We start from the raw sequence: 25,778 nt of genomic DNA on the forward strand, positions 1-25,778 counted from the left end.
TACATCGGTTCGTGACCAACCTGCCTCTCCAATGTTATCTGCTAATTGATTGCTAGTAAGCGAAACACTCACCTCGATTTGCTTCTAATCTCCTTCATCTCACTTCGATTTGCGGCTGACCTAAGTTGATAATGGTTATTCGACATGAGCATTAACTACATATGAACGTAGAGCATAATAGTCACCCACGAGCGATCCATTACTCAGTCTTAACACTAGTTAATAAGGTAACTACCCACTAAATGCCATAACTCCCATGTTTCGAGTATTCAGGAGTGAGGGTTGCATGGTAACGGCTTTTTTAGCCTTATAAATATGAATAAACAATATGGGACTAGGTATATAAAATCAAACTAGGCTACACTCTACTATTTTGAGCTTTTATTTTGGCTCTCTAGCTGTTCTTTACTCCTACTGACTTAGGCATCGGAGGGTCCCTCACTGGACAACTTCCGACAAGTGGACTTCTTTTTGTAGATTCCCTGCCATTCATCACTCAGGCGCTCAACTCGATTTCCGACCGACCATTTCATCGGAGATAGGCCATAATATTTGGGAGAAAATTTTAGTCCCACATCGGCTGTGAGTCAAGAGTACACCGCCTTATATAGGATTGGAGTTCGTCCTTTCCTCAAGAGGTGCCTTTTAGGCCGAAGGCCCAGAGGGGCAAAGCCGTGCAGCTTGCTTGGCTAAAGCAAACAATACTTCTTATGGGGTCGGAACCAACAGCTCCTCCTCTTCCGACTATGAGCTCGGGGTCCCCTATCCACAATGATGGCTCAACCTGACGCCCACCATGGGGCCCTTCAATAGACGATATCCCTCTGATTGGGAGGGCTACTATTGAGGGAGAGAACTTTAATCCACATCGACTGTGAGTCAGGGTACACTGCCTTATATAGGATTGGAGTCCGCTTTTCTCTCAAGAGGCTTCTTTTGGGCCAAAGGCCCAGACAGGCAAAGCCGTGCGGTCTGCATGGCCAAAGCAGACAATATTTCTTACGGGGTTGAGATCAATGGCTCCTTCTCTTTCGACTATGAGCTTGGGGGTCCCCTATCTACAATGATGGCTCAACAATAATAATTTAAAATATTTTTTATTTTTTATCATACTATTTGTGCTTTATTTTTTATTTAAAAATATTAAAAAAATATAACTTGACACGTACCATTGCACGTGACATGGAATGCCACCCATAATACCCGAATATCGCTTTACTATTATTATATAGATTTAAAATATTCTTTATTTTTTATCATACTATTTGTATTTTTATTTCTTCTCAAAAAATATAAAAAATAGAAAAATAAAACTTGATACATGACATTGCGAGAGATTATCCTATAGTTTTATGTGTCAAAACAGAATGCCATCTCTAATACCCATGTATTGCTTTACTATTATTATATAGATATAATTTTTAAAAAATATATATAAAAAAACTTGACATGTGATATCGTGAGATATTATCTTATAATCCAACATGTCAACACAGAATGCTTTGTGCTTTTATTTTTTTATTTAAAAAATATAAAATTAAAAATTAATTTTCTATCATACTATTTATGTTTTTATTTTTTATTTTAAAAAATATAAAAATAAAAAATAAAACTTGACACATGGCATTACGAGAGATTATTTTATAATTCTATATATCAATATAGAATGCCATCTTTAATACCCATGTATCGCTTTACTATTATTATTACAAGCTTTGGAGGTGTGTTGGCGGCGGGATAGGAGAATGGCAAAGAGTTCTGGTTTTAATGATCGAGATTCTGTTTGCTTTTTATTTTCTTCCCCTTTTTATAATAAAACTAAGTTAAATAATTTAAAATATTTTTTATTTTTTACTATACTATTTATATTTATATTTTTTATTTAAAAATATAAAAAATAAAACTTGATACGTGGTGTTGCAGGATATGGAATACCACCCCTAATATCCGTGTATCATTTTATTATTATTATATATATTTAAAATATTTTTATTTTTTTATCATATTATTTATATTTATATTTTTATTTAAAAATATAAAAAATAAAAAAATAAAACTTGATATGTGGTGTTGCAGAAGATTATTCTATAATCTTATATGTCAACATAGAATGCCATCTCTAATACCCATATATCGTTTTACTATTATTATATAGATTTAAAATATTCTTTATTTTTTTATCATATTATTTATTTTTTTATTTTTTATTTAAAAAATATAAAAATAAAAAATAAAATTTAATGCGTTGCATTGTAAGAGATTATCCTTTAATCTTATGTATCAATACAGAATGCCATCTCTAATACCTGTATATCACTTTATTATTATTATATAGATATTAAAGATTGGTCAAGTGTAATTCTTTTTCTCAAAATCAGGCTACTTTCTATTTTTAAGGGAATTAAGTGATTGTTTCACATTTAGAATGGTTAATGGCTTAAAGAGTGACGTCTATATTTTAGAGAGGGAAGGCCGGTCCAGGCTCGTAATGGTAGGGAAGCAGGAATCTTTCTGTCATCGAGCCCGGCCCGAGGCCCACCAGGTCGGGTCGAATCGGGTCACGATCCAGGCCAGGCCTGTATACATTTGGAGCGGATTTCACTTTTGGGCTGGGCCGGGTATATCTTAACCGGCCCGAGCACTAGCCCATACGGCCCGAAATAAGCCGTACTTAAGGCCCGTGCACGGAATAAACCCTATTGGGTAAGGGTTCCGCTGGCACATGGATTTGGTTCCGGGGAAATCGTCTGAGGGTTTCTCGCGCCTCTCTCCAGGTCTCTATCTGCTCTATCTTATTTTCCCGTTTCTTTCTCTTTCAAAACAGTGCTGATCAGGGTTTTCGTCTGACTTTTCTGGATTTGCTGCGTTTTTTCCTGTGTTTTCTGGGATTTTGAAACCCTCACCGGAGGAAAATTTTTTATTTGTATTTTGTATTTGGTCTAGGGTTGACGATCCGTTACTCAGATTTCTTCAATCTGTTGTAGTTACGTAGGATCGAGGCTGTACGGGTTTTCGTCTTTGGGAAGCCCCAAGAAAATTTTTGGCCGGGCTGGGGTAGGGGTGTGGCCGGCTCAGTTCCAACCCTACCTGTGAATTGTGTCTTTTTGTTATCGTAGATCATGATTCCAGTCATTGGACTCAAATCTTTTAACTAATGGAAGAGTCAGAATTTGTTTTCTTGATTTGCAATAAATGTGCCCATATAGATTGTTAAGATGGTGAAACCAGTTAGAACAACCCAAGAATTATGACTTCTATAGCTGTGCATCATGATATATGGAACATTATAGTTTTGTTAAATTTTTTTGGTTTATAATAAATGTATCCACAATCGGTTGCATTTGAATAGTGAAGCCCAATTGGAGTAACCAATTGATAATGGATTCTATTGTGATCAGGGTGAGTGTTGTGGTTGCTTAATCAATGGCTTGTTAGTGCTTCTCATCTGATGATTGTTTTTATTAATTATATATCAACAATTCCAGGTGGACTATTGGTTGTCACCATATCTGATTTAGCCACAAAAGTGTACTATGGGTTGATGTAACTTTTTGTCATTACAACCAAGGTTTTCCATCCTTGAATGTCTTGGTGATATGGTACTCAATACGAGAGAAACCAGGTCCTGAGGCACATCGGGGATCCCAGATCTCTCTAGAGTGGGTCGCCTGAGGCCCTTTTGGTGATGGTGAATTACGACAATTCTATCCTAGAGATGGTCTAACTTTCCAAGTCATCAATTTTATATTTTTTTTATGTTTTTGGACTAAATAGGGACGATGCTCAAACGGACTTAAACCCCTAATTATAACATTGATTTGAGGCAAGGTTCATCATCTTGGTACCGAATCCTATATTGGTACTATCCTGTTACAATGCCGGTATGTGGTTGGTATGGAATGAGACGACGTACTAAGTGTTGGTCCGATATGATACAGCATTCGGTTTGCTACTGACTAGCATGGCAAACCTTGATTTGAGGTGTATGACCATCTTGGTTGTCTAGTCACCAATTCTCATCATTCTTTATCTATGATTTTAGTTCTGTTAGTTTCATTAATTAAAAGAATGATCTGAATGTTGATACGATGAATTATGCTTCTTAGGTGACTGAGTAGTTGTGATGGCGGAGATCTCACGTGAGAGAACCTTGACACATTTGCCAGATCAAGATAATCAAGGCATGCTAGATCTTGTCTTCCATCATAATGGCAACACTCTGCAATCTTGTTTAGTGGTTGGAGAAGAAATTCTGCGATTGCAGGATATGGATCCTGAGACGTCCACCATACGTGGCATGATACGTGGTAAAATGTAAGTAGGTATACCTATTTAAGCTCCATTCACCCTTAAAAGTTCTGATTTTATGAAACACTTCTATTAATTATTATTTATAGTTGATGGTCTCTATATATTGAGATGCAAGCATGCAATTTCTTGCCAGGTGTTACGGCATTGGTTATCTTTCCATTCAAATTTGATGGAAGCATTTTACAGAATACTCTAGCCAAGCATGAAAATGAAAAAAAAAATTTATTTATTAGTTGTGGAATAACTTTCTTTAGTTGAAATTTTGTACATTGTAAATCTCACAACCATGTTTCAATAATCTGTTAATCATTTTTTTGCAGTTTAAAATATTTAAACAAGAAACCATACTATTATGCATGGGCAGAGAGCAGAGAAAAACTTGCTGAAGTATTGGATGAAAAACTTTTTGCAACAGCTGATTCAGAGGTTTGTGACATTTTACTCAGAAATTTTACACACTATGTCGTTCCTTTTTTCTTCCCTTTTGACTTTGTCTTCATACTCTTTAGTTAGGAATAGTAGATTTTTATTTATCCTGTCACCATTATCTGGTGCCTTCAGTTCTAAACTGGACTGGCCACCCATCTTTGAATCGTGCTAGACCTATTTAGTATTGCATCTGGACTAACAGAAGACTGTGATGTGGAGGGGAGGTGGGGTAGATTTTTGTTTCTGCATTACAGGTTTTTCTTGGTTTAGGATGTTGTATGATTCTTAGTCTGCCTAAACCCAAGCAAGAAAAAAATATTTGGCAGCAGTTGACGTAAGATGCTACTCCTCAACTCCTGAGTCTTGACCATAATGAACATCTAAGATGGATTCGCAAAACTGATTTTAGTTAATTGGAATGATGTTTCTTGGTCATGATTATGGCTACAGCTTTGGCACTTTGTTGTTCTGTTACTGTTTAAGATTATCAAGATTGTCATGATGAGCGATAATCTTTGATTGCATATTTTAGTTCAGTCATCCATATGTTGCATCTTTTGGAGTATTACGAACTAATGTTTGTCTTTATGCATTCAGTGGCATTATATGGATCTGAGTACACTGGAATGCCGACTGGTTAATTTGCTTAGTGATGAAAGAAAAGATGCAGCTTGCCGTGTTTCTTCATCATCGATAGGCTCAACGACATGGAGCTCAGAAATGCCTCAAAATATGGAAGCATCTTCCCCAGCTCCTTTCAGAAATACTATTCTAAATACTGATTCTGCTAAAGGGGTATCTAACACAGTTCATAGTTACTCATTGAACACCAATCTTTTTCCCAGCTCAGTGCGTGATAATGGCTTATCTGCCTCTCGCAGTAAGTTGAAAACTGCATGACAATGATTTTTTTAAGTTCTCAGTATTATTCTAACTTTGCAATCACGAAACTTACTTTTGCAGGATATTTACCATATGAACACCATCGTATGGTTGCCAGTGTGTCTCTTGGTTCTGGTGTGAATGCTATACCTTGGCCAGAAGGTAAACTAGGACCTCACATTCCCAAACCGGTGTCCACATCATGTAGTCATGGTACCAGGGATAGTGACTCCAATGATGTTGCTGCGATGTCACCAAAGCAGCATACTGGATGCCACAACAACCATTTGTTAAATAGCATTGGTGATGAAATGAGGCCTATCATGTCTCAGATTCCTTCTTACAGAATTGCTGATAAAGTTCTCGATGCTGGACTTGTTCATCCCAGAAATGTTGTTGAAGCAAATAACGAAGCAGTAGCATCTGAAGAATGCATGGAATCCTGTTTCTATGGTAAGTTTCTAAGCCCTCCATAGCTGGATCTGAGCAGAAATGTGGCAGTTAAAACAAACAAATTTCATCTGGAATCTTCATGTCTCTAATTTAACTTCTTGACTTGAGTTGACAGGTGATATGCATTTGATGCCTGATAGCAAATCTTCTGCTGGAATGTCTGATATACCTGTATCATCATTTGGTTCAAGTGGGAATTCTGGAACAATGAACCCATCATGTTTGGAATATAAGTTGGCAATGAACTCTGGAGGTCTGCATTCTCATTCAGGTCTGCAGACTTTGCAACAGTTGCTACCAGTATCTCAAAAAAGCCTTGTTGAATCACTTCATATGGGTACTCAATCATATCCTTCAGAACAGGGAAATCTAGTTCAGAATAAGCAACTAAATAAGGAATCCCAACAGTCATGTCAATGGTCCAATCTGCTGCAAAAGCCATTTGATCAGCTTCAGCTTTTTCAAAATGCTCAGTATTTTCAGCAGCAACAGGTGTTGACAGATAATGGGACTTTAGGTACCCTGCAGTCAGAAAGCTTTCTAACTGGGCCAGTTCAGATGAACAGTTACATTTTAGCAGGAGAAGTGCCACTGCAACCTCTGAGAGAACAGGATGGAACTGTGCAAAAACAAACTCGATATTCTATTGAGAAACCCACAAGATTTCAGCTTTCTTATTCTAATGGGATGGCAGCTGACTGTCAATCTGAATTTCCACAAGGGAATAGGCTATACCATAAAATACACAAGCTTCTATTTTTATATGAACATGTCATGACTTGTTTGAGTGAAGAAGAAAAATGTGAATTACGTTCTTGCATGGTTATGAAACAGAAAGTTAGGCACATTCTTGATTGTAACAACAATCACTGTACAACACAGTGTGCTAAATATAAGAAGTTATTTGATCATTATAGAGAGTGCCATGAAAGTTTATGTGGTATTTGCGCTCCTGTTAGAATGAGAATGAGAAATGTTTCACAGGGTGCTACCACTGTTACACAGACTCCTTTTCCCACTGTTGATACGGTAGAGTATAAGAAACCTCCATTGAAACGCATGAAGTCAGAGCAGTCTTCTCTCTTATATTCCGTGCAAAGTGAAACTTCTCGGTTATTATCACCAGTCATGGGTTGCACCCATCAATCTCCCCAAGAGGTGCTCCAACCATGCTATGATGTGAGCATGTCTGTTAATAGTATCAAAACATGTACTGAGAGTAGAAAGTCAATATCAGAGGCATGTGCAACTTCCTTTTTGGAGAACCAGGCGAAATCATGTGAGACTAAGTTTGAGGATCCAAAGGTGGCTACTAAGGTACATTCTGGTGTTGAGCCTGTTAGTGCAGCACAGATTGTTTCTCATTGCGAGCAAGATTACGCAGAGGTTCAGATTGAGGCTGCTAAGGTTGAGCAGGAGGCGGAGACTAAGGTTACTGCATCATCAGTTCTCGATGCGATAGGAACAAAGCTGGGAAAGCCAAAGACAAGAGGTCTTTCAGTACTTGATACATTTACTCCTGAAAAAATTAGGGAGCATATCAGGAGTCTTGAGCAATGCACTGGTCAGGTGAGTCGCTAGTCTGATGAAACTAGGTTAAAACTCTACATGCTGGTGAGCTGGAGACTTTTTCCATTTTTAGTTGTAGATATTTTACTTAATAAGAAAGTACATCTCACATTATACATCATAGACATCATAATCTATGCTACATCAGAAAGATACACAGAAACATCATAATTCATATGTACTTGAGATCGTCAAATGAGGGGTGGAATTGGCTGTCAGCGGGATCTAAACAAGAATTGACTGTTTAGGCCAAGCACGAAGGTGCATTAGTCTGTATCCAGTCAAAGATTCCTTAGATACTTGGACCTTGACGGTCCTGTTTGAGTTGATCTTAGTCTTACCCACAATGAAGTTAACCAGATTAAACAAAAATGTGTTCTTACTTTCTAATTTTCATTAGATCTCCATGGCAGGTATAAGCAATAAATCTAAAAGTCTCTTGGCAACCATCTACATTCCCTAGTTGGTTGCAACTGAAGCATCTTCTACCAAACAATAACAATTGCTCTTGCCAATCCACCACCATCCTTGTTTCTCCCATATAACAGCTATTATGCTATTTTGAACTCAAAATCTAGTATATCTTGCTTGAAACCTACTTGATATGATGCACCATGAAAAGTTTCAAGGAGCTTAAAGACTATAGCAATTATATTGCATAGTTGTTCATGATTGCATTTTAAATCTTTAGGTTTATTGTCAATGTTATGTGCCAATGAAATAAACCTTCAAAATGAATAGCGTAATGTATGTTACACAATAATATTTCCATATTATTGTTATGGGTATAGCCTATAGTTCATATGGTCATCATGGTGCTTTTGTGATTGCCATGAGTACAAATCCAGCTTATTATCAAGAATATAAAGTTATAAACTATGATGAGAACTAAAATATAGACTGGCTTATCTATTGCTCAACTCTCTTCAGCATTTTTATGATATTGAATCAATGACTCATTTGAAGTTTTGTTCACTGAAATAGATTCTTCATTATTCCTGCAATTGTGTACATGTAGATTTTCCCTGATGGTGTACTCATTACATTTTCTGGCTTTATGCTACTGTTTCTGAAATTCCTACACTATTTCTTTGCTCACTATCCTCTTCATTTTCTTTCAGAGCAAACGAAATGCAGAAAAGGTTGAAGGGGTGGAACTCTTGGTGGATCAGAATTCGTGCAGCTTGTGTGGGATGGACAAACTTCTTTTTGAACCACCTCCTAGATATTGTGCATCATGTTCTAAGCAAATTAATCCTAAGGGAGTTTACTACTCTTTGAGAAATGCCAACATGACAATTGGAAGTGATGCAAGGATCTCTTTATGTGGCAAATGCTACAATGGTTCTCGTGAGAATGTCAAGATGGATGGACAAGATATTCCAAAGGTTAAGTTGGAGAGGAAATGGAATTATGCTGAAACAGATGCTGAGACTGAATGGGTGTGGACCTATTGTTTTACTATGTTAGTACTATTTGTTATTTGTATAATAAGGCATCCCTAATGTTTTCTTGGTAATGCATTCTTCAGTGGGTCCAATGTGATAAGTGCCAAGCTTGGCAACATCAAATCTGTGCTCTTTTCAATGGCAAAAGGAAGGAGGCACTGCAAGCTGAGTACACTTGTCCAAATTGCTCCTTACGGGAAATAGAAAGTGGTGAACGGGACCCCTTACCACCAAGTATGGTTCCTGGGGCAAAGGACTTGCGAACAACCATGATGAGTGACTATATAGAGCAATGGCTTTTCAGGCGCCTTAAAGAAGAGCGACAAGAAAGGGCAGATAATTTGGGAAAGAAGTTTTATGAGGTAAAATATACATCATCTTGCTCCTTGGTCATTTGTTAAGGTTCCATGGATTATGGATACCTCCTCGCCAGAACTTATTGCGATCTTTTATGTGTTTATGTAAGAGATTAGGGTGACCTTCTAGCATTGTCGCAATGGTTACTATTTGATTCCTTTGCTACTTCAAACTACCTTTGCGTGCAGATATATATCATAACTTAGGTGCAAGTATTTGATTTTGATTTTTTTTTTTTTGAAAAAATGAGATTTGCAATTGGACATGTTTGGTTGGTAGAAAATAACACCTTGCAATACTTGGCTTTTTTTTCTGGACTATTTTGGTTGACGTATATAACATTTCTACTACTTAGACATGACCAGGGACTCTCCACAGTCATGCTAAGGATTTGGCTTAAAGAAGGCTCACCATGAGATACTTGTCTGGTTGAAATGCTAGCTTGAATATTGTATGGGTGGCAAGCAACATTGAATTAGATTATGGTTTTTAAAAGGTCATAAAATTATTGGCTTATAATTAGATGTTTTGAGAATGTAGTCAATTAAACATCAAACTGCAGCCATTCTCAAGATATGATGAGACGTTATAATGTAGAAATGATCACTATTTCATAATTCAGCATTACAACTGCCACTGTCAGCTTCCACAACACACTGGATTTGTCCCGTCCTTAGCTTTGGTAGCTATATATGCATGTATATGTTTACATGCAGATAGATGTAGATTTATGTATGTCTGTATGAATGTGTATATAAGTGTAGACATGTACATATTATTTTAATACATGTTAAAGGTTTTAATTCAAGAAGCCACCTATTGATCATGGTCTTTACTCTTCACATATTAAACTTATATAAATTGAAAATCAAAAGATGTTAATGCTTATATCACCAAAAAGCATGGTCTTCTATCATTTTCACTGTACACTTGTATACCTCATTGATACATCGATTAGAGACCATGAAAACATGTGATTTTTGGTTTTGTATGCATTTTAGTGCTTTGGATCTCAAGCGACGATGTGGATCCTCAATTTATATGCCCCATTATTGATATTGGGCATAAGAGAATAAGATACCTTCTCCTTGTGTATGTATATGTATATATCTATATATATGTATATATCTATATATACGTATGTATATATGTATATATGTATGCATGTATGTATATTTACTAATTTTGAGAGATGAATATTCTTATTCTATATTATTAAATAAGAGATGAATATGCCATTCTAAATTTTGTCTGTCAAAATTTGTGACCAAAATACCCTTAGTTCCTCTATTCACAACTATCTATGAAAAAAATATGAAGTTAGATGTTTAATCCATGTGCACATCTTTATTCTATATTATTAAAGGAGAGATGAATATGCCATTCTAAATTCTCTATCAAATTTTCACAAATATCTTTGAAAAATATAAGTTAGATATTTAATCCATGTGCACATCTTTACTTATTTCTGCACATCTATCTCACATCTGCATAGTTTCTCTTAGACATCCAAACTAATTGGACTTTTTTTAAAAAACCTCTACCTGTCTCTCATCTACATCCCCAACCGATCTGACTCTTTTTTAAATTTAGAGGTTTTTCCTGTAATCCATGCATCTTATCTTTCTTATTCTTTAATTTTGTAAATTCTTTTTTTATGTTTTTTAACATTCATTTCACGTGTCTGGTATGTATGTATGTATGACATGAACCTGTGCAACTTCTCTCTTAGGTTACCTCCCATATTTCTGAATTTGATGTTATAATGCAAGAACTACATAAATTGAATATCAACATGGTTTCAAAACCAAGAAATAGTATGCGTGGACTGGGGTTGATTGTAATTTACATTATCATACCAGGTACCAGGAGCCGAGGGTCTTACTGTTAGAGTGGTGTCATCAGTTGACAAGACATTGGAAGTGAAACAATATTTTCATGAGGTTTTTAAAGAAGAAAAGTACCCTGCAGAATTCCCTTATAAATCAAAGGTATAGATCCTGAAGCACTAATCCTTTTATATGTTTTCTTTGTATGCAAGTTGCTATTGTTATCATGTAGATCGGATAGATTAATAGTGCTTATTGATAAGCCATACCAAGCTTATTCCTTTTTTTTTTTTTTTTTCAAAAAAAATTTCAGGCTATTCTATTGTTCCAGAAGATTGAAGGTGCAGATGTTTGTCTCTTTGGCATGTATGTTCAAGAATATGGATCTGAATGTGCACGCCCAAACCAAAGGCATGTGTGCCTTTCATATATAGATTCTGTCAGATATTTCAGGCCTGAAATAAAAGCTGTAACTGGGGAGGCGTTGCGGACCTTTGTTTATCATGAAATTCTGGTATGAATAGATTATTCTTTTAGAGCCTTGCAAATCTACACTGCAACTGTTCTTTTATCCATTCTATTAGAAGAGAAGAGTTTATGTGAAAAAGAAGACTGATATAATCTTCATGTATTTCTCGTCAGATAGGATACCTTGATTACTGCAAGAAACGTGGGTTTACTAGCTGCTATATATGGGCCTGTCCATCTCGGAAGCGGGATGATTATATTCTGTACTGTCATCCTACCACACAGAAGATGCCAAAATCTGATAAACTTCGGGAATGGTGAGCCTCAAACATGTAAACACATGGCTGTAGGCTTAGTTTCTTGTGGTCCTGTTTGGCTTAACCTAATTCCCATCACCTTCAGGTACCATACAATGATAAAGAAGGCTACAAAGCAGAAAGTTGTTATGGAGCACTCTAATTTATATGACCATTTTCTTATACCTGCCAGTGGACGTAAGGCCAAATTTACGGCAGCTCGTTTGCCATATTTTGATAGTGATTACTGGCCAGGAGAAGCAGAGATACTCCTGCAGAAAGGAGATGAGAGTGTTTCACAAAAGAAAGGGGAAAGGGTGCTGAGGGCTTTCGGACGTGATTCTTCAATTGGAAACCCCAAGGATATTCTTCTGATGCACCGAGTAAATTTTTCCCCTTAAATCCTCAAGTTTCTGTTTGTTATTGCTTCAATTTGTAGGTTCATTTCAAGTGTGCTGTTCTAAATTTTATTGGTTGTGGCTGTTGCTCATCTTGTTGTTAAGAGGTTTACAACAGCAAATTCAGCTTTTATTCCCTCAGGATTATATAATAATTAATGTCTACAACCATGAATAACAAGGCTTATCCAATTTCATTATGCTGTCTTAGCAAGCGCTGCATCATTTATCAGCCAAGCCTTTCAAAATCAAATTCCTATTTAGGTTTCGTCAACTCTTCCCTTTTCTTTTGTATGCACAAATCTGGGTCCACCTTTGTTGCTGCAATTTCCTTTAACTTCATTACAGATTTTCATTCCATGTCAGGTTGTGTTCCATCATTGTATCCTTTATCGGGGTCATTTCTTGGTGAATGTGCATTACTATTTGTGAGACCTGATTTTCTTTTTTGAACTTGGAGGATATAGTGCAATAGATTTCCATTTTTAGATTCTTATCACTTTCATGTCTTTTTATTGTTTCTGATTACACAATTTTATTACATCTTGTTTCATCAGCTTGGAGAAATCATCCGCCCCATGAAGGAAGACTTCATAATCATCCATCTGCAGCATAATTGTAAGCATTGCTGTCAGCCTATTGTGTCTGGAAAACAATGGGTTTGCACTGTTTGTAAAAACTTACAACTTTGTGAAGGGTAAGTATATTTTGTATCCTCATGCTTTACTCAAAAATTGAAGTTCCATACTCTTGATTTCTTTTTATCTATAATGGCTTTTTAAAAGGAGCTTAAATGAATAAGGTGTGATATTATCAATGCCTAGATATTGTTTGTATAGTCTCTTGAGAGTTGAGACCAATCCTTTTAATCTATTACATGATTATGAACATTAATTTCTCTGTGTGCTGCATTGTCCCAAAGTACGTGGTGTTTTTTGGATTTTTTAACTGAATTTTCATGATCTTAAATAGTTCATTACATGATTACATGGTTTAATAAAAAATCAAGTATTTGGGATGTAGTTTTCAGAATTGACAATTGCATTAGCTTTCATACTTACCCATGTATTTGAACTTTGAAGGTAGACAAATAAGATGAGAAAGGGAAGCCATCGGAAGCTGTTGTGGATGATAGAGTGGGGAGATGGTGGTGGCATTAATATTGTAATCAGGTGCTTGTGTGATAATTCTGCCAAGGAGTGGCTTTACTATTAAGCTTAAGCCTAGGTGTAGGTCTGGCTAATAGAGCTTGGATCATCAAACACTAGGCATCCACCATCTTCGTCTTTGAAGTATCAACCAAAGTCGTCACTCGATTGCTTAAGAAGATGATGTGGATGAGGATGCCTCAAGAGGGGTGTTTGAAGAGTATATGTACGCTTCCAAGAGGAAGCAGAGACAAGCTGCAATTAGTTTATATGCCCAGGCATCCACCATCTTCGTCTTTTAAGTATAAACCAAAGTCATCACTCGAGTAATGTTCCTTTTTTTCCTAATAGAACTATGCTAGGAGAAAACCTGGCCAAAATTGGGTCGGTGGGTTGGGGTTTTGGGGTGGCGGGGGTTGTCAAACCTAGGTTATTGGTATCCAACTGCCAATGACTTTACCCACTGTACTAATTGGCACTTTTAATAAGTAGAATCATGTATTGCATTACAATTAGGACTCCCTCAAGATGCCTATAGTGTCCTCAGGTTCAGGAACCTGTTTTGTGCTATTTGTGAACTCAGGTTTTATTGGCCTGGGCTTCTTTTCAAGATTACATCAAATCATCAATCCTTGTAGCTTTGTAGCTTTCTAAAGCTTACTGGTGATCAATTTTGAAATATTTTTCCAAGATTCATTTCTTTTTCTTTTTATGTTTAACTAATGTTTGGCATGTGCTAAGAACTTGGGATAAAGATAAATAGCTGTGATCCATGGATGACAGGGATCTTCCTTCTTTTTATATTATATTATGACCAGACTTCTTTAGGAGATTAGGCATGTTTTTTGGAATTTGTGACTTTAAAGTATTAGTTCATTTGAACTATTTAAACCCTTCTTCTTAAGGTAGAAAGAATAGCAAGAAAATGTGTCTTGGGAGGAAACTATGGCAAAACAAAAATAAAATGCCAGTTGGTGGGAGGCACTCAGTTAATTGGTATTGAGACACTGATAAACATTCTAAGTGCAAAGAGAAAAAAATGCAGCTACAAAAGTGCAGCAACTAACAAAAGAAAAATCTAGTAATTAAAAGTTTATCCCATTAAACAGCAGAGTTGTGCAGTCATAGTATAATGTGTAGTAAATTTTAGACTGGCAATGAACTGCTAAGGGCAAAAATTCATTAACTTGGCAAAAGTATGAGAGATTGACATTGAAGACCAGAAGATCAAGAATAGAGGGAATCAGTTAAAAATTATTGGCAGCACCTTGATGATTTGGCAAAATCCAGAAAAATTTTAGAGGGCCATTGCGTAATTGTAAAATTTCTAAGACTCCTGATCAAGGTTCGCTGTACCAGTACCGGACGGCGTGCCGGTCCCGGATCGGTACGGTACCGGTACCGACACACAGTATGCCTGAGCGTACCGGTCCGGTATCGGTACACAATATTTTTTTCGATTTTCAAATTTTTTTGGATTTTTGAAGTTAATAATTGATAAATACAACTTCAATATGGTATTATATTGCATATTATTGATATATTTGGGTTCAATTTGGAGTTAGATTGTGGTACAAAGACTCTTAATAGCCATATGTTGCAATCGAATCAGTTTCATGCAGAAGAAAATGGGTTTGGAAGATTCAGAACACATCATAAAGCCCTCAACCATTTAACTTGATTAAAATTAGGGTGGTAAAACACCTGAACTCTCTCCTATTTGACTTATTTATGAAAAGCCTTGCTCCAATTGTGATCCTATATGATATCGCATATAACAGTTTAAGCTTCCAGCATCACAATATTATGCAACAAAAGTTATTCAATTTTATGATTCCACTATAAGAATTTCTTCATTAGCTCTGAGACATACATACCACTACTAGCATCACAAGATTTATGATATTGATACAACCAGATATTATTCAATTTTATGATGCCATTTTGAATTACTAATTGAAATATTAGATATCGCTCATGCTTCTTTTTTAATCATAAATGCTGAGTGTTGTGTGATTATAATACTGAGATTTTTATTTTAAAATCTTGTTGAGGCCTCTAAACTATCTGTTACAACTGCGATTAATTATTGTGGAAACGAATACTTAAAACGGTATGAATGCACCGGGTTAAATGAGCAAGGAGTCATGGTACCAAACAGGGAGAAGGGTAATGGTAAATGCTTAGTAATTGTTGGGGCGGGGAATCTCTATTACTAGTTATTAGAGGTTCAAAATTTCTTTCAGGTTCCTCTCAAGTTCTCAGAATGCTTCCCTAGGCATTTCCATCTGTTTGGTGATGAAAAATCAAATCAAATTCATCTTACGAGTTGGATTCCGGTGAACTATTACATGGTACAAGTTTTACAATCTCGGTACCGGATCTTATACTGACACCATTCTATTATAATACCGATATATAAATAATCATTATATTATTATCATAATAAATGATGAAGTCTATTTAAAGTGATCAAATTTTTATAGATATTTTATATTCATTATCATAATAAATAAGATCCGGTATATAATCATTATCATAATAATAGACTTCATCATTTATTTCTATAAGATCCGGTATATAATCTTATTTATTATGATATTTTATAGATATTTCTCAATATCTGATGAAGTCTATTTAAAGTGATCAAAATTTTTCATAATTCATGTTTCTTGTTCTAGTTCGATAGGAAGACACATAATCACATGGTATCGAAATCAATCAATATAATGCATAATGAAATTAATATGTTCAATCATGCTTCATCATAATATTTCAAAATAAGATATTTTTCATAACAAAATATCATTCATCCAATTCATACATCATTTCATAAATCATGTCAGAAAAATATATTATAATTTATCGATAAATCTAGAAAAAGTAAAGTATTACTTACCTCATACGTATTTCAATAAATCTACATAATTCTAAAAATTTTCTTCTAAAATTCTTTGTTCATAGATCATATCACGATATCCCATGATCAAACATCCACAACCCTATATAGGATCAATTTCAATAATTAGAAAGGACATAAATAATTAAGAAAGATAAAATTGATGGATACCGGCATCCTATGGTCGAGATTGATCCAGTCATCTAATTTCATTTGGTCAAAATCCAATTAGGACATAGGTGATTTAAAGTTTGACTATCGTACCAAATCCGATTTTTAAAGTGATAGGGTCGAGATTTTTTCATTGAGTTCATAAATCAAGTAGAGAGAGAAAGTCAGAGGAGAGAGAATTCATGAGGTACAATCTAAATTGATCAGTTGACATGGTCTAACATCTCGATTGGTCCAATTAAAATAATCTAATCAAGTCATGGTTAAACCAGTATACAGATAATTCAGAATAAAATTATGGATGATCAAATCTAATGGTTCATGATCTGATCAAGATGCTGGTATACTGCTCGACGACCACGGATCAGGATGCTTTCACTAGAATCATTCAAACTCATCATTACTCTTCTCATAATTCTAGAAAATCCTAGGAGATAATCTAGAGAGAGTGGAGAGAGAAATTAGAGAGGGAGGAAAGGAGAGAATAGAGGAGAGTCTTTTTTTTTTCTTTTTATTATTATTTTTTCTTTTTTTCTTTTCTTTCTTTCTCTTTTTTTCTTTTCTTTTCTTCTTTTTCTTTCTTTTCTTTTCTTTTTTTCTTTCTTCCTTCTTCTTCCTTCGTTTCAGCAAAACAGGGGATCTTTGAGTCCCCTTCATCGTCCCTGACTCCAAAGGAGCCGAGGTGCGGCACACGGCGGTGAGGTCATAGATCTCCGGTCTGACGAACAACGGTGACGGACGACGCCGAAATCAAATCAAACACGGAAGGGAAAATAGGGCATGCTTGAAATCTGATTTTCTTGCCAAAATCAACAAATAAACCAGCTGAAATCTATCTTAATAATCAAAGGAACTTGATGAAGGGCTTCCTTAAGGGGTTTTTACCTGATTCTCCATGATGCTCAGTCTATGATTCGTCGAACACGGTGATGATAATTTGAAACAAAAAAGACGAATGGAGAGAGGAAGACGGCGAGAGAGAAAGGGAGAGAGGCTGTGGGTGGTTGCCGGAGCAGTGGGTGGTTGTCGGAGCCAGTGGGATTCAAAAGAGAGGGTGGGCCCCTCTTTAAAGAGCTCTGGGGGAGGAGTTTGAGTCCTCCCCGAATTCCTTCTCCGCGGGTGAAGGTTTCACGGAAGAGGCTTTCCAGTGGAAGTCCAATGCCCACCTAGCACGTGGACGTGCTGTGCACGTGCTGGTCCAAATTTTTTTTTTTTTTAATTTGCTGCTTTGATATCTGTGCTGGTGGGGGTTGGGGTCAAGCGGGTTTGGCCCGATTGGGCTGGGGCATCACATTGTTCCTCCTAAAAGAAATTTCATCTCGAAATTTTTTATTAAAGATTTTCGAATTTTACAGTTTCATAATCATGATCTCATTTCTTATAAGAATAAAGTTCAATATCTCATGATTTGACTCTTCTTATAGATGACCGAAATCGAACTCGTCTCTTGTAAATGGAAGAAAATTAATATTTTAATTTTAAATAAGAATTTTATTATTATATTTTTTTTCTATCAAAATATCAATTGCTCTTAATTAATCAACTCATCACAAAATAGGAGAACATACTACTATGAGTCACAGTGATATCCAAATCAGTCGAGATTCAAAAATATTCTCATTCATGCTTTCAAAAGTTAAAGATTCACCATTCTAATCTCATCCTCAAATTTTTTAATATTTTAATTCTCTATGCAACTTCATCATTAAATCATTTCATAAGAAAAAGATCAATATACCGCCAATGTTGATCATAATCAAAATCATTATTTTTGGTAATCGAAAATAGTTTCTCAATTCTAGATAAGGATATCAAATTTCTTGCCAAAATCTTTAACTAATGATTTGATCAATTTATCATAAGATCATAAACAATTTTTACCATACTCTTCGTAGATAAACAATTGAGTTTAAAAATCTAAGATTAAAATCAATGTTCAATAAACAATCTTAAATTCTTATAAATAAATAGAGAAGTATAAAATTCAATTCTAGGATAAAAAAAATCTCTCTAAATATTCTAAATCTAAAATCAAAAATCAAGGATCCACTCATTCTAGAATTAGGATACTAAATATTTTCTTAACATAGTAGATAGAAGCACTACTTTAGAAAATCACATTAAGGATATCCAAAATAATTCAGAATTTTAAAAATATTATTCTTTCTAATATCAATGAATTTTTGTATCAAATTATATCATCTATCAGAATTCTTTAACTCAAAGAATCAACATTCCTGACTTAAAATAATCTAGATCACCATGCTTCCGCTGTGCACTCTGTTTTAACAATCAAAATTTTTTAGGTTCACCAAAAAAAAATTTTGATCAAATTATTTTTTTAATTTTAAATTTTAATTGAAGTTAAAGATTAACTTCTGATTCTCATTTCTACTTTTGCTGGTGTCTAATAATCTTGATTAACCTTTGAGTCCAATATCACATTCAAAATCATTATATAGGTTACTATAATCCAATATGAATCAAATCTTAATTCTCGTATCAATTCATTTAGATAATTTCAAATCAAAATCCTATAAGTGAAATCAATAAGAAAATCCTTCGATGCTCCATCAAGTTAGGACATAATCAGAATATATAAAAATTTTAAATCATTATCTTTTTTAAAGTTTCTATCATCAAGATCCTTAATATCTATCAAGTATCTTTTCATAACAATCATACAAACCTAAAAAAAAAATTAAATCTTCATTTAATAGTAGATTCAATCAGGACCTTATTAACAAAAGCAAAGGAACTCCATATCAATTCCTAAATCCATAATTTTAAATTGCAAATTCACATGAGCCCCATAATCTCAAATACATATAAATCGGATCTTATATCTTAATCTAAAGATAGCAGTTTTCACTAACAACCTCAACAACAATATCAGAAAATCTATCAATTTAGATACGAAATCTTTAAATTGAAATTTCATACATATCATATAGTCTCCAAGAGACACAAATAAGATCTATTATTTAGATCCAAGGATGATAATCAAAGATTCTAGCACAATGAATATCCTACAATCTCATAATCGATTTCATCAATACGAAATATACTTCTTTATAATATCCACAACTATATGTTTATACGCAAGCTTCATACATGATCAACATTCTGATATAAATTTCAAAAAAAATTTTTGTTGCAATCAAATATTATAAAAGATATTCTTAGTCCAATATGAAATAACTTATTATTAATGAATCTTTATCTTGCCAATAATTGATTTCAAAATCAAGAACAACATCACAGTGTTCTTCCAAATCAAATTTTTGAACTTGCAATTCATTTAAACAAATTAATGATCGACTTAATAATAGTATTACACAATAACATTTCAAAATCAATCATCATACAATTACTTTGGATCAAATCTAACAATCATAACATGATCCTTAGATTGTCCATCATATTTCAAACTCTACGTGTCATAATCTCTTATGGTCCTTTCATACGTAATTTCAATATTTAAGCAAAAATCATAAAATTTCTCTCACTACAATCATCAAAGATCTACATCATAATGATCCTAATGTCTATCCACTTACACTCATTCTATATCTAATTCTATGTATCATAATTTATCCACTTATGCTCTGATATCACTTTAATTGTTACGCCCTCGACTTAAGCTTGTGAGCCGAAGATCATGGCAACCGTCGCATACTCATAAGGAACTCTTCTCACAAACATGCAAGACATCTTATCAGGCTATCATAAAACAACAGCAGAATAATTAGTCAATAATTTAAATAAAAAATATAACAATCCAAATTTCAATTTTAATATCTCAATAAATTCAATAATATTTAATAGGTCTTACATCAAATTCAATAAGACTTTCAATTTAAAATAAAAGTATGGAGGTTCTGCCTCTAATCACTCTTCCATTCATATCTTGTATCATCTTAATTTTTCAACATCTGTAAAAATAATAAAATAGGAGGTAAATAATGATCATTTTAAATAGACTTCATCAGGTATTAAAGTAAATAATCATTTATTAGAAAATAAGCATATAGAGTTCATCAATTTGAAATCAATTTCAATTATGCAATATAGTTCATGCTAAATTCATTTTTTTTCAAAAATTTGAGTTTCTTTCGAGATTTCAATTTCTTTCATTTTCAAATTTTTTTCATCAACCATGAGCTATGACCACATTTTCTCCGTGACAGGGTCATAATACCGCATATCATCTTGCGGTGGGCTGCGAATTATCTGGCAGCAAAATCTCTTTGGAACCGCTGGTCTTGCTGGCGGTTTGTCGCTGGTCTCACTAGCGACATATCGCTGGTCTCGCTGGCGACATAAATTCTCAGGACAAATCAATTGCCATCGTATTTGCCCCCATTGGTGGGGTCTTTTACATAGTCAGATTGTTAGTTCATATTATTCTTATATCAAAATTTTTCATAATTTATATTTTTTGTTTTAGTTCGATAGGAATACATATAATCACATGGTATCAAAATCAATCGATATAATGCATAATAAAATTAATATATTCAATCATGTTTCATTATAATATTTTAAAATAAGATATTTTTCATAATAAAATATCATTCATCCAATTCATACATTATTTTACAAATCATGTCAGAAAAATATATTATAATTTGCCGATAAATCTAGAAAAAATAAAGCATTACTTCATATGCATTCCAATAAATCTACATAATTTTAGAAATTTTTTTTCAAAATTCTTTGTTCATAGATCATATTGCGAGATCTCATTATCAAACATCCACAATCCTATACAGGATCAATTTCAATAATTAAAAGGACATGAATAATTAAGAAAGAATTGATGGATACCCGCATCTTATAGTCCAGATTGGTCTAATCATCTAATTTTATCTGGTCAAAATTCAATTAGGACATAGATGGTTCAAAGTTTGGCTATCATACCAAATCAGATTTTCAAAATGATAGGGTCGAGATTCTTTCGTTGAGTTCATAAATCAAGTAGAGAGAGAAAGTCAGAGAAAAGAATTCATGAGGTACAATCCAAATTGATCAGGTGACACGATCTAATATCTCGATTGATCCAATCAAAATAATCTAATCAAGTCATAGTTAAACCAGTATATAGATAATTCAGAATAAAATCATGGATGATCAAATCTCGTGGTTCATGGTCTGATCAAGATGCTGGCATACTGTTCGACAATCACGGATCAGGATGCTTTCATTAGAATCATTCAAACTCATCATCACTCTTTTCATAATTCTAGAAAATCCTAAGAGAGAGAAAGTGGAGAGAAAGAGAGGAAAGGAGAGAGAGTCTTTTTTTTTTATTATTATTTTTTCTTTTTTTCTTTTCTTTCTCTCTTTTTTTTCCTTTTTTTTTCTTCTTTTTCTTTCTTTTCTCTTCTTTTCTCTTTCTTCCTTCTTCTTCTTCCTTTGTTTTAGCAAAACAGGGGATCTTTGAGTCCCCTTCATCTTCCTCGACACCAAAGGAGTCTTGTCGAGGAAGATGGCCGGAGGTGCGGCACACGGTGGCGAGGTCATAGATCTCCGATCCGACGAACAATGGCGACGGACGACGCCGGAATCAAATCAAACACGGAAGAGAAAACAGGGCATGTTTGAAATCTGATTTTCTTGCCAAAATCAACAAATAAACCAGTTGAAATTCATCTTAATAATCAAAGGAACTTGATAAAGGGCTTCCTTGAGGGGTTTTTACCTGATTCTCGATGATGCTCAGCCCATGATTTGTCGAACACGGTGATGATAATCCGAAACAAAAGAGACGAATAGAGAGAGGAAGACGGTGAGAGAGAAAGGGAGATCGGCTGTGGGTGGTTGCCAGAGCCAGTGGGGTTCAAAAGGGAGGGTCGGCCCCTCTTTAAAGAGCTCCGGGGGAGGAGTTTGAGTCCTCCCCGAATTCCTTCTCCGTGGGCGAAGGTTTCACGGAAGAGGCTTCCCAGCGGAAGTCCAATTCCCACTCAGCACATGCACAGCATGTGCTGGTCCAAATATTTTTTTTTTAATTTGCTGCTTTGATATCTGTGCTGGTGGGGGTTCGGGTCAAGTGGGTTATGCCCGGTTGGGCTGGGGCATCACACTGTGCATAAGGGAAGGATCATGTTGCTAAGCATATATTTCCCGATCTTTGACAAGGTTCATATCTTCTGGGCTGTTGCATGTTGTACTCAGAAAAGTGATGCACAGCATAGTATTTTCATTTTGTAACTGATTAATATTTGCAGGATGCATGATGAGACTTTGTGTTAGATTTTTGCCTTAATAGATTACTTTTGATGTTTGAACAAGTTGTGTCACCTCAATCTATTATTCTTGATGTTTCCTGAAGCCTTTGTTCAATGAGATAGTGTTTCCATATGGGCAATGAAATAGTGATTCTCATCATACCTTTCTAATATTTGCCATCTGAGGTTTTTTGAGTGTTAGAACCATCACTCCTGAAATGCAGTTAAACTGTATCTTACAGTTTATAACCTAGGGAATTAATTGCAGTCTTTCCATCTATTTCATTTTTGTATCAGGCTCATGCTTAACAGTTCTTGTAATTGATTTTATTTCACTCAGGTGCCATTGCATAGAGCAGAGTCTTGAAAAGAAGGATAGGCACCCTGTTACTGCAAGAGAAAAACACTTGTTTGAATTAGTGAGTACCTAAATGCCATTTTGTCTTGTAATTGCATCTGCTCTAGTTTTCTAATTCTGCATGATTATTTCAGGTTGAGGTGGAAAAGGCTCGTGCAGATACAAATGATAAAGATGCAATAATACAGAGTGAATTTTTTGACACTAGAACTGTGTTTTTGAGTCTTTGTCAAAGCAACCAATACCAATTTGATACCCTCCGTCGGGCAAAACATTCAACAATGGTGATCCTTTATCACCTGCATACTCCGACTGCAGCTGCTCTTGCATCCTCATGCACTGTCTGTCATTGTGATGTGGATACAGCTCGGAGCTGGCATTGCATGACCTGCCCTGATTACGGTTTATGTGATTCCTGCTATCAGCGGGAAGGAGCTGCCTGCCATGATCATAAACTGATAAGTCATGCCACCAAGGCTGACAATGGCATGCTCCAGAAGAAAAGGGCCCAGCAAAAGCTAGCTTTGCAGGTATTATATTTATGTTACTATATTGCAATAAATCTGGCTTCTAAGATATATATAATCTTAAGGCACTCCCCTGATTTGTTTCCCTTGAGCAGGGAACAAAAATTGGTTGTGAACAGGGCTGTTCTGTTCTTCCCATTTTTTTTTATCTTTTTTAATAATTTTTTGATGCTTGAAGCCTTAAAGGGTGCCTTTTAGCTTTCAATATAGGATTTTGATGGTTCATCATTTGCGGAAAGTAACACAAGTTATTTGTTTTACCTAGATAAAATAGCTGATAATTAATTTGTTTTTGGACCAAAACATAAGTATTCTCAATCACAAGTGAGATTACATGTTGGGCGAATATCAAAATATGAAACTGCATAATTAAAGAAGAGACATTCAGATATTTCTGATATTTCTTGTTTGGAAGAGTTGAAATTGAAATTCGATGTTCAGCTATGCTGCTGTTGTATATTTACATTTGATGCATCTTTGTATGTCATTTCTGCAATATTATTATCCATTTTATGTGTTGTCAAATCTAAGTGCAAATTGAAATATTGATCTTGCTGATAAATCTATGCATCTGCATGTTTGGATTCTCTCCAAAATTGTTCGGAACTAAAGCCTCTATACTCCTGCTTTGAAACATTGTAGATATATATTAAAGAAAATTGAAATAAAAATAGAACGACGTAGATCTTTAAAACAAAAGTTTTCTTTCAATCATTTCTTCTAGGTTTAGATTTAAAATATATGCTCATGACAAGATATTATGGCACATGATGCTCAACATAAACATGCATGTAACATAAATATGCATGGACACCTGGTCGCAATTCGTTTCTGCCCTAGCCCCTATTTTAAACCTTGTCTAATTTTGTACATACCTCGCATGTAAGCATACTTTTTAACCATATTTAAGAACAGTTTGCCTCAGTCTGGGTAATACAGCCAGGAAAAAAAGAAAATCCATAGGTGAAACCCTACTGCCCTTGCATATATATAGAAGTGCTATTGCCTTGAATTTGTTATTCAATCTTTTCAACAGCCTGTTCTACTTTGGATGCTTAGAATTTCATAATATTATTACGGTTGCATCATGGGAGATCTTTTTTCTGTGAAGTGTAGAAGACAGTAATGTGGTCTCCTAACAATGCATTTTGTTTCTGAGCAGAATTTGCTTAATGGCTTGCTGCATGCCTCGACTTGCCGTGAGCCTCATTGCTCATATCCATCTTGTTACAAAATCAAACGGCTCTTCCAGCATGCTAAGGAATGCAAGACCAGAGCCAGTGGAGGTTGCATACCCTGCAAAACGGTTTGGTATCTTCTCCAAGGACATGTGCGCATTTGCAACAAGTTGGAATGCCGTGTTCCACGTTGCAGGTATGTTGTGTTTCAGTTCCTGATTTGCTGCCTTCTTGTGAACTCTTTTTCTGGTGAATTGACTGATGTTTTCTTATAATTTTAGGGATCTGAAGGATCACATGAGGAAGAAACAACAGCAAGAGAGGAACCAGGCACCAAGACGGTGAGGCTTCTGAGATCGGTGGTTGACGAAGCTTGCAGTTTAAAGTTTTTATTAGTGAGGATTAAGTGGAGATTCCAGATTGTCATTTGACTTGAAATCCCTGGAGAGGCCGTTTCAGTCAAGTTGTGTTTTCCAGATGGCTGAGCCAGCAAGTGAAGACACGCGCTAGTGACTAGGTCTCACCGGATGTCTGGAGTCGTGGATAGTGAAACAGCCTGAAATTGAGGTTAATTTAACCAATTGTGCAGATATTTTAGTACAGCAATGGAAGCTTTTTCATGGACTAAATCATAAACCTAGAGCATGAGAATGAATGTAGAGGAAGAGACGGCAGAGAGGTCTTTCAGCTTTCAAAATTATACAGCAAATTGTACAGATTAGTTCTTATAGCATAGGCGGTTGCATTGTAGCATTCTTTTTGTATGACCAATAAATTGAGGGGTTATTTATAGTATTTAAATAAAAAGGGAAAATCATTTGATGCAA

The 25,778-nt window shown here is 35.1% G+C and overlaps 1 protein-coding gene across 2 annotated transcripts; it reads left to right on the forward strand.

Moving 5' to 3' along the window:
• Positions 1–2,698: 2,698 nt before the first annotated feature.
• Positions 2,699–25,778, forward strand: LOC105033084 (probable histone acetyltransferase HAC-like 3). 2 transcript variants are annotated; one of them, XM_010907738.4, is made up of 17 exons: positions 2,699–2,774; positions 4,107–4,314; positions 4,632–4,737; positions 5,338–5,620; positions 5,704–6,075; positions 6,191–7,644; positions 8,766–9,086; positions 9,176–9,454; positions 11,312–11,440; positions 11,592–11,792; positions 11,921–12,063; positions 12,149–12,425; positions 12,998–13,137; positions 23,229–23,307; positions 23,381–23,776; positions 24,936–25,147; positions 25,233–25,778. In XM_010907738.4, exons 2-17 carry the CDS (start codon positions 4,124–4,126, stop codon positions 25,294–25,296), a joined length of 4,647 nt encoding a protein of 1,548 aa, XP_010906040.1. In that variant the 5' UTR covers positions 2,699–2,774; positions 4,107–4,123; the 3' UTR covers positions 25,297–25,778. The 2 variants fall into 2 exon arrangements, with proteins under 2 accessions (XP_010906040.1, XP_029117052.1); XM_029261219.2 differs by lacking the exon at positions 2,699–2,774 and adding an exon at positions 3,854–3,981.

This window comes from Elaeis guineensis, chromosome 3 (genome assembly GCF_000442705.2).
Source record: "Elaeis guineensis isolate ETL-2024a chromosome 3, EG11, whole genome shotgun sequence".
NCBI classification, from domain to species: Eukaryota; Viridiplantae; Streptophyta; class Magnoliopsida; order Arecales; family Arecaceae; genus Elaeis; species Elaeis guineensis.